Below are 9,501 nucleotides of genomic sequence, written 5' to 3' on the forward strand. Positions count from 1 at the left end.
GTGGTACAGGTGCAGTGTGCTCCTCTCACCCCTGCTCTCCGTCCAGCCCGTGGCTGCCCCTGCCCACCAACCCTAGCCAGTGTACACAGCTTCCCAGAGTGACTGCATCCAGTGCAGCTGTCCATTCTTTCAGGAACTACTCGGCTCCTCCCCCTTCCCTTCCCACCCCCTCTCCTGCCTCCAGTGGCTCCTCCTTCTCCTGAGCCACTCCAAGCAAGAGGAAAGCTGCAGCTGGGCAGCTTCTGCCCCAGTGTGCAGGGCTCCAGCTCCTGGTCACCTTGCATCCTCTTGGCCACCTGCGCATGGGTTCACTGTCCTAAGCAGCCACGTGGGTGGAATGTGGCTACATTATAGCTCAAATGTGAGCAAATTCTTCATCACCTAACCAATTCCATCATCACATCTTGAAAAGTACAAAGAACTACCAGAGGTTAAAACCAGCATGGTCCAGATCCAGTGCAGTAGCAGAAAGAAAGGCAAGTGAGAATTTTAATCGTCGTTTCCTGCTGTGCAAATGCCATCACTAAGTTAGCTGAATGGGGCAGCCTTTGAAAGTAGAAGACTGTTCACAGAAAAGCAGCTAAAATCTAACAACTCATGTTCTGATTACTGTACTATTAAAAGTGACTTCTCACATCTGAGATATGTAGAAATTGCTACCTTTCTTTTGCAGCCCAAACCTACCCACAATGCTCTGCATCTTCAGGACTTGTTGGCTACATTACAGATATGTTGTTTATTTGGCAACAGTCCTGAAAGTCGCTGCATCCTGCTGCCATGTAGAACACAGCCTTTAAGTCATATAATCATATATTGATATTTTCTGCATTGTCCAGCTTTTATCCAGCAAGGACATGATATTAGAATTTAAAAAATAAACAAAAGTTATGTTATTTTGACTGGCCTCTTAAGTTAAAAAGTAAAAGTTCTGAGGACACCCCATGCTGGAATTCTCTTCATTTCATTGCATAGCAGTGTACAATTCTGTAGGTGGTTTTAATGGCACATTAAGAAGGTTGGGGCTACCATCAGGATTTATTAATTTAAATTCTAGTTACAATATGTACAGGGTCTCTATATTTTTGGATGCATGCATGCTATAAACAATTTTTTCTTGTATACAACTCTGAAAAAAAAAAATCAATACACTTGCCTTTTTCAATTATGAAAGCAGCCAATGAACTGCTACAACTCGCAAACACAGGGTATTTGGCAATCAGACTGTTAAATGCTTGCTTGACTGCTTGTGAGAATTTTTCATAAACCAGATGCCTTCCCTCTTTAAAATACAAACACAAACATTTTAAAAGAAAAACACATAGGAAAAAAGCAATATCTATTATTTAAGCAAGCTACAGTATTCAACAAATTAAACAAGTAGTTCAATACACTAATCCATAGTGCATCTTAGTATCAGTGGGCATTTGGGGGCTTAAAATTACCAAAAAAAAAAAAATCTAAATGAGTTGTTATTGAGCAACCCATTCAGAGTTCTGCAAGTGACCATCTCCAACAGCCTTTAACATGTTAACTACAGGAAAACTATTTGATCTGTATCTATTTATCCACTTGTACAAAAAATTATCACTTCTACTTTTAAAAAGCACTACAGTATTTAGAGCCACTAAAGCACAGATATCCTGTTTGAAGACAGAGCAGTATTGCTATAGACGTTTCTAACTTTACAGTAACTGTTGCTCTGTAGGATCTCTATTAGCCTCCTAATTAAGTTACCGGAGAAATAAGAAATTGAGGGTCCTACCATAACGAAACTCTGCAACGCAAGTAGGTCCTGACGAAACTCTGGGTTCTGCAGGAATCCGGGGAGGACCTGCAAAATTAACCTTCAATGTTCGGAAATATAGAGGGCATTAAAGATTTCAAAATATCAATACTCATTTAGTGTATCCCATTGCTGCAAACACTCAAGTTCCAAAACAGGTTGGTGAGAGGGGAAAAAAAATTTCAGCAAGCCACACAAAACTAGAGGTAGAGAACCAAAGTCAATGAACGCCCGAGATATTTAACCTCACACTTTACCATCAATGTTTTAGCTTTGAACAATTTCTCTCAATTAACCCAACAAATATTTAAAAGTTACCCTCAAAGGAGATTAATGTGATGACAGAATCCTTTTGAAAACATATAGGTCACATTCACTACAGACATAAGAAACAAATTTTGACCATAAACAAATAATTTATAACAGTAAACTTTTGAAAAGAATGCCTTCAATGATGTGTAAGAATTCAGAGAGAAATTGTAGCAAGGATACTTTCCTTTAAGGCATTCTCCCCATTGTATAAAGGAGGAACTTCAAAAGAAGAGCTAAAAAGGCACATCAGAATAAAGGATTGAAACGTTTGGGAACTGTAAGGGACTCTGCCCAAATAATTCACTGAAAACGTCAAGACACATTTTTTAAATTTTTATAAAGTTACATACAGAACACCTAACACTTTCCACAAATGTCTTCATATAACCTTTAAAAAAATCTATTAATGATAACAGAATATTTACCTGAGTTGCCAAGAACCTTTGGTTCCGTGTCCTCCAACTGCAATAGTTCATCAAGAGCCAGTTTTGCTGCATTTGATTTGGATTCCTTTTTGCTTTGCCCTAAGCCAGTCTTATACTGAACACCATCTATCACAGCACAAAAAGCAAAGTAACTCCCCAAGATATTGCCTTGGAGGGGGGGAAAAAAATCATACAATTAGATGTTCTGTTTTAACTAATTTTAATTAAAAACATAGTTATTTATTAGCTTTATACATCTGTCACCATGGAAAACAAGATGATTCCAAAACAAATACACCTCTAGCACCACAAAAATAAAACTTTATGACCAGCAGAGCTTTAGGATTTCATTTATATTATACTTTTCACTGTTGCTATTCTCTTCATCAAGGTCTTCCAGTAGTTTTACATACCCTAACAAAAAAACCTGATTTTTTGTTGCTAAAACCACTTTATCATATCATCTTTCATGTCAGAGGATTTAGCAGGTTCTCAACACTTTCACAAAATCAGGCTGTTTTCCTATTTTCAGGAATGGCATGAAGTTTAGGACAGACTTCTCGGAAGGTAAAATTATAAGGAACATTTTTAAAAACGGCTCAACTTAAATGTCTATTTTCTATTTTTAAAGTTATTAAGACATTTAAATGCCATCAACTTTCATGAGGCATGTACGCATATACTAACTTTCTGACAGTTAAACCAGCTTAACTTTTTTTAAGCCAACTTAACTGTCAGAGCATAAATGGGAAGCAGCGCTAACTTAAATGTGGCACAAGTTAATGCACCATGGAGGTGTATTATCTTGAGCTGCATTAGTTAAGTTGACTTAGCTCACAAGATGGCTGCCTCAATGTCAAGGAGTTGTACGTGTGTACACCCCAACATGGCTTAACTTAAGCCGGCTTAATTGAGCTAGTTTATTATGTATGCATGCACCCATGAAGGCTAATGCAGAAGAGTTCCAAGTCACTTCTGGTAATGCAGCTTACATATATTAAATTTGTTACCTCTTAGCCCAAATCACTAAGAAATCTGTGGCTAAAAACTTCAGTCTTAATTACTAATCTTTTCTTTAGTTTTCCTTCATAATTTATATTACAGTTGGCAGACAGACAGATAGCCAAATGAAGACAAGACCTTTCAACGGTCATGTTTCCCATAATGCATGTTATGAGAAATCTGATTCTACCAGGTAAGCTTGTTAGACAAGAACAGGCATAAATCTCAAAATCAATTCTCAATATAGAGTCTAAAAAGCAATTTTTGTTCAAGGCTCAAAACATTTTTTCTACCACCAATTTGAACCTTCTGATTTTAATAATGTTACAAGTTGAATTTTGATATTTAAACCCTCTGACTTGTAAATAAATAAACAAACCATTAAAATAAAATCAGAAATATATGATCGCCAAAAACGAATCCATATACCAATGGATTAAACACAGTATTTCTTCTGTAACACTTAAATGCTGCTGATAGACATGGGGGGGGAAAAAAAAAAACCTGCAAAAAACCCCCAAGAAATTGCACTTTACCAGAAAAAGTGCATCAGTTTGACCCAGCTCCTCAGCATCTGTATAGACTGTACACTTCAGTGGGGCTTTTTGCTGGTTTAATCTAATAGCTGATTGAATCAGTGATAAAATTACTAAAAAGCCCTGCTAAACTACACGATCTATACAGATGTTGGATGAACTGGGTCAAACTGACGCAATGCCTCTTTTGGGCATGTGTTGCATTAAGTGCAGGGGCATGCTGAGCTAAAAGAAAAAGCACTGAGGGGGTTTTCCTCCCCACCCCACCATGTCTGTAAGCAGCCAAATTCATTTTCTTTCCTGAATTGTAACCAACTTAGAATTGAGATAGGGGTGATGATTTTTTAAAAACAGAACAGCAGCAGATAGATGAAGTAGTGATTCATGCTACTTGCAGTAATTATACATAGGTAAATCCTGGATCAGATAAACAAGTCCAAGCAGCAGCAGCAAGGAGATATATGCCAGCTTCTTAGAGCCTAACTTTTCTGCCAAATAAAAATTAGGAAAGATGTGCAGGTGCAGGAAAGAAACAGATGAATGAGGATTGCATAGAATAAGCAACAGCCATGAGAAAGATCCTGTAAGATGCCAAATACAGAAAACCAACTCGCATAATTACAAACAGATGTGTGGCCCAAAACCTACTACACGATACTAGGTAAAATCTAGACACCATGGAAAGGCAAGAGCCCATGTAAGTGTGTATCAGGAATGTGCAAAGTGTAATCATCCCAATGAAGACAACAGCATCTGTAAAACCAGGTAGTCCAATCCTACACATTAGAAATGCTACAAATTTTGCCAAGAAATATGTCCTATAGAGACTCAATTGTAAACCACATTCAAGGTGGGCAATAGATAATGAAGCCTGATATACCAGACCACAAAATAAACACTGGTTTATCTGGAACAAATAGCCTCACAGCTGGTTCCCTTTTATGGTCAGCTGCATAATAACCAATCAATATAAATAGGGACCTATAGAAAATTGCAATTTTACAGAAATTGCAGAATCTAGCATTGCATGAGTAATCAGGAATTGCCTGCAAAAAACGCTTACTGAAAGTAAAATGCTGTTTCTCCAGAGCGAGCCAGCAGCCCTCAAGGCTGTGGCTCAGCTGTGCAGCCTGCCAGGTGGAGAAAGTGGGGTACCAGCATAAAGGGGAGTCCAAGATGGCTGCCACCCCCACCCTTGATTGGCTGAGAGGGCTGCCTGTTGCGTGGCTCTGCTGCTCGACCAATTGGCAGCAAGAGCTGGGCTGCATGATGAACAGCCCCTCCAGCAAATCAGCAGCAAGGGGTGTGGCCAGCAGGGCCTCATAGCCAATCAGAGGCATGGGGGGCCCCCGCCACAATTAGCCTGTGAAAATGGCAACTGGCCTTGTGATCTCTCTGCAAGATCAGCCGACTGCCTCCTCGAGTTGGGTGGACCCCTAAACTTAAGTGATCCTGCACCAATGGCAAACACATTCCACCCAACCCCAGTTGTTACTTGGCAAAGAGTACATATCCCTAACCTGAAACTAAAATCTAAACCAGAGGTTGGCAATATTTTACTAACAGTGGGCCACCCCCTGCATCCTAGATTGTTCTGTGAGCTGCCAATCCCCTGCTGAATCCCAGTTCCTGCTCTGTGCAGAGGGGCTGATCTTCACCCCATCAGTTAAGCCTCCTCTGAAAGATGTGGCAAAGGATAATTTATAGTGGCTAATTCAGTAAGCAGAGGCTACTATGCTGGAGCCAGGATTACATGAAGCCCTCTGCAGAAGCCATCAGCAAGTGGATTAGCTGGCCCTTCATAAAATGCAGAACACAGAACTTGGGCTGGATCTGACAACTAGGCTGTAACACAGAATCAATTCTCCTATATTAAACCGTGGATTGAACTGCAGGCCGGATCCAGTATCTTTGGGAGTCAGATCAGGGGGGTTTAGCCATAATTGCGCCAACCAATGTAAGAAATGGAAGAAGTTAAATCTATATTCAATATATACGTTTATGAAGACTGGTAGGCTGAAACTCAAAAGAAATGCACAGCTACAGTGCAGAGAAAAGCTTCCAATGCGGTCTTTATCATGAAGCATCAAAACAACCATCTGACAAGTAGATGGTCATATTACACACAATTGCATGACAAAAGAACCAGAAAGAACAACAACCAGATGCATGCTAATCATGCAAACCCCTGGTCCATGAACTGCAAAACTGTTGGGCAGAGATAAAACTATGTCATCAACACTGGGATAGCAACAATATTGGTTCTGTTTGTTGGTGAAGTTCTGTACTGTGAACTGATGTAACTATAGAAGATTTTAGAGTACAGGGACTAGCTTATTCCACAAGTAGATTTTCATACACAAATTTTCAGAAGTTATGAGTCAGTACACACCCATATTCACACAAATTTTAGGACTAACAGATGCCCAGAAAGTGGAATTCTTGAACCAAACTCAAATAAAACAAGCTAAACATTGGTATGTCTTATACCACAAAAATTCAGGCTTATTAACTGACTTTTCTGGCAATATGGTGACCACTTTTTCCACAACCTTAGATTCTATGGTAGTACAAACACAAAATATCATGAGCTAACCATACATATTGTAAAGGCTGATTTCAAAATCTCACCTTCACATCTATAACCAGCAAAGATCCTTAAGGAAGTGAATTTCCAGATTTGGTGGCAGTGCATAAAAGTACAGGATGGCTACTCCTTATGCTCAACTCTGTCCAGAGAGAAGGAAATTGGGAACTGCATCCCTCCACCTTCATATGCATACTATGATTCTTCACAAGATCTGACCACATAAACAACGTAAAGCGAAATGCCATTTGCACTGTCGAAATACATTTTTAGCTTAAGTGTGCAAGGAAACTTTATCATCAGGAAATTAGGACAGAAACCCAACCAGACAGTTCCTGATGATTCAAGAATGCCTTAACAATGTAGAAAAAGAGAGTGGTAGGACTACAAGCATCAGCAAGACTTTCTCAGCCACATGCCCCTTTGTCTTACAACCTTAGAAGTTATATTGGTGTATGCACAAGATCCATGTTCCGTATTGGCTTTAAAGACTAACTAGGGCATGTCCAGGCAAGCACACATGTGGTATGTGGCAATGCAGATCCACCTGAGGCACAGCATGCCACATATGCAGGCATTTCCCGCGCTGCTAATTTGCAGCACAGGAGGGATATTTGACACTGGGAGATTCTGGTGTCAAAAAGCCCCATGCCTAAAAAAGCAAGGTGTTGCATATGGTGGCAGCATGCACTGCCCAAAACTGGAGCCTGGCCAACCGGAGCCATGCTCCATCTGTCGGCCAGGCTCCCTGCTGCAGGACTGCAGCAGCTGCAGCCTGCAGAGGCCCTCAGGTAAGGTTGCTGGGATCAGCCTCAGTGCTGGCCCCAGCCTCCCCTTCCCCACCCAGGGCAACGTGCCACATGCCAGAGTGCGCGTGCACAGGGATTCCCTGAGGAAAAGCAGCAGCAGCACACGTTGTGCCGCTGCTCCTCCTCCCCAGGAAAACACACGTTCCTGCTCGTGGGGACATGCCCCTAATGACTAAGTTAATAACGCAAGGAAACATTCCAAGGCTAGGGATTTTTGACTGGAATGTGGTGGTGTTCCTGCTGGGACTTAAGCCCAGGCGTTCCTAGCTAGACAGCCGTGCTTTTACACTAAGAGTCACATCAATGGCCATAATTGGGATAAGAAAGGAATTTTACCCCATCCAGCCCTGGCCCCAAGCTGTCATGACCCTATGCTCCTAGGGTTTCTATTGAGACCAGCAGGGAGCAGCGCAGGCAGGACAGGGAGCTGCTCTGGAGCCGGGGCTGGAATCTTGCAGTGGTGGTAGGACAAAGCTGCTATTTGCTCCCTGCACACCCCTACCTGAGGAACCCACACTCCGAGGGTCATGTGGGCAGCAGATGACAGCTTTCCCCAGCTCTGTCACCACTGCAAGATCCTGGGGCTCCCCAAGCCTGACTGTCTCCCGCTCCCAGCCAGAAGTCCATCCTAGCTACGTGCTCTGCCCATGGAGGATGGGGGGGTTGGGTCCAGCAGCAGCAGCCAAAAGGAGCTGTCACTCTAGGGACTATTGGGAAATAGAGCATGCCACAGGCCCAATCCGGCCCACAAGCCAGATTGCCCGCCTCTGGCCTAGGGTCCGATTAGCAGAAACTGTAGGGAGTTTTGATTTTGAAGCAAGGAACAAAGTCTTTATCGTCCTCTTCCTTAAATCTGTCAAACGTATTTTTACAAGCTACCTCCGGTCCCTGTAGTGACAGGACACTGACAATGCCGACGTGCCCCTACTTTACATCTGGCAAGGTAGGGTGTTCTTGTTTCCAGACTTTATGCCTGGTGGTTGCATAAGAGGGCTGTTTGTGTAGGTCTGTTTGGAATAGGCTAGATAGACATTTGTATAGCATGGTTTTGGTAAGTATGATCCTGCCTTGAGATACAGAGCTGATTCCGACCCTATTTTTCCATGATTCTAAAGTCTTTTCCTAGGGACAAACCACCCGCTTCACTGAAAAATACTCCAACAAAAAATGTAGCTAATGTAGTTACATAAAATGCACTGTTGAATGCAAATATTACAGAACAAGTGTAATTGGACAGCTGTGTGTGGAGACAGATGTAACATTTCAAATTGCAAGTATACTTTGAAGCCTTTCAAAATGGAGCATTTCAGCAATGGACAGCAATACAGTTCTTTGCCAGGCCCCCTGGTTCTCCAGCAATAACATGTCTCCAGCTGAGAGATGTCCACAAGGGGCTGCAGTGACCTAAAGCTCTGTAACCCACTGCTGCAGTGTGGGTAAGTGGGGCTAGAGAGTGGGAGGGGAGAAAGGAAACAGAGTGAACTTTCAGTGCATCTCAACAGGCCCTGGTCTCCAAGGCAAAGTAAAGGAAACAGAGTTGATGTCAGTGAGCATTCTTCTATCTGCTCCACCTTCATTCTCAAGGACTGCTCCTACCAGAACTGGGATACCACGTAGAAAGGTACACAGGTACTGGGGGCTCAGGGCCTCAACAGCAGTAGCTAACATCAGTGCACTGATTTTCTAATTCTTGCACATTTTGGTTTTGCTCATACTTGTTATAATACTGATGTCAACATATAAAACACTTTTTGGCAAATAAGTTAAACTTCAATAACTTTATAAAAGGTTTCTCCATGTTACTAGATAACATTCGTATTAAATCTTGGGGTGAAATTACACATTACAATTACATCAACTGCAGGGCCCAGTTCAGGATGAATCCAGGTGCTCAGGGGCAACACAGGCTGCAGGGACCCCAGGAACAGGCAGGGAGGGGAAACCCTTCCCCTCCACTGCTGCCTCTATTGTTTTTGGGCTGATTGGGATGGCAGGGCAGCAATCAAGGGGTGGAGGGGCCAATGGATAATGTGTGTGTGTGTGGGGG

General features: G+C 42.1%; 1 protein-coding gene across 3 annotated transcripts in view; it reads right to left on the bottom strand.

The window, feature by feature from the left end:
• ADAD1 (adenosine deaminase domain containing 1) overlaps nucleotides 1-9,501 on the bottom strand; it is a 22,151-nt gene that overhangs the window by 9,780 nt on the left and 2,870 nt on the right. For 2 of the 3 annotated variants that reach the window (XM_019522060.1, XM_019522059.1), the window contains exons 3-5: nucleotides 2,521-2,688; nucleotides 1,763-1,831; nucleotides 1,154-1,279 (exon numbers count right to left, since the gene is read on the bottom strand). In XM_019522060.1, the coding sequence (XP_019377605.1) occupies nucleotides 1,154-1,279; nucleotides 1,763-1,831; nucleotides 2,521-2,688 (363 nt within the window). Of the gene's footprint in view, nucleotides 1-1,153; nucleotides 1,280-1,762; nucleotides 1,832-2,520; nucleotides 2,689-6,689; nucleotides 6,860-9,501 lie in introns of all 3 variants that reach the window. The other variant, XM_019522061.1, reaches the window with a different exon arrangement.

The sequence above is a fragment of the Gavialis gangeticus genome, unplaced genomic scaffold (assembly GCF_001723915.1).
Source record: "Gavialis gangeticus isolate Ggan-Ray unplaced genomic scaffold, GavGan_comp1, whole genome shotgun sequence".
In the NCBI taxonomy this organism is placed as follows: domain Eukaryota; kingdom Metazoa; phylum Chordata; order Crocodylia; family Gavialidae; genus Gavialis; species Gavialis gangeticus.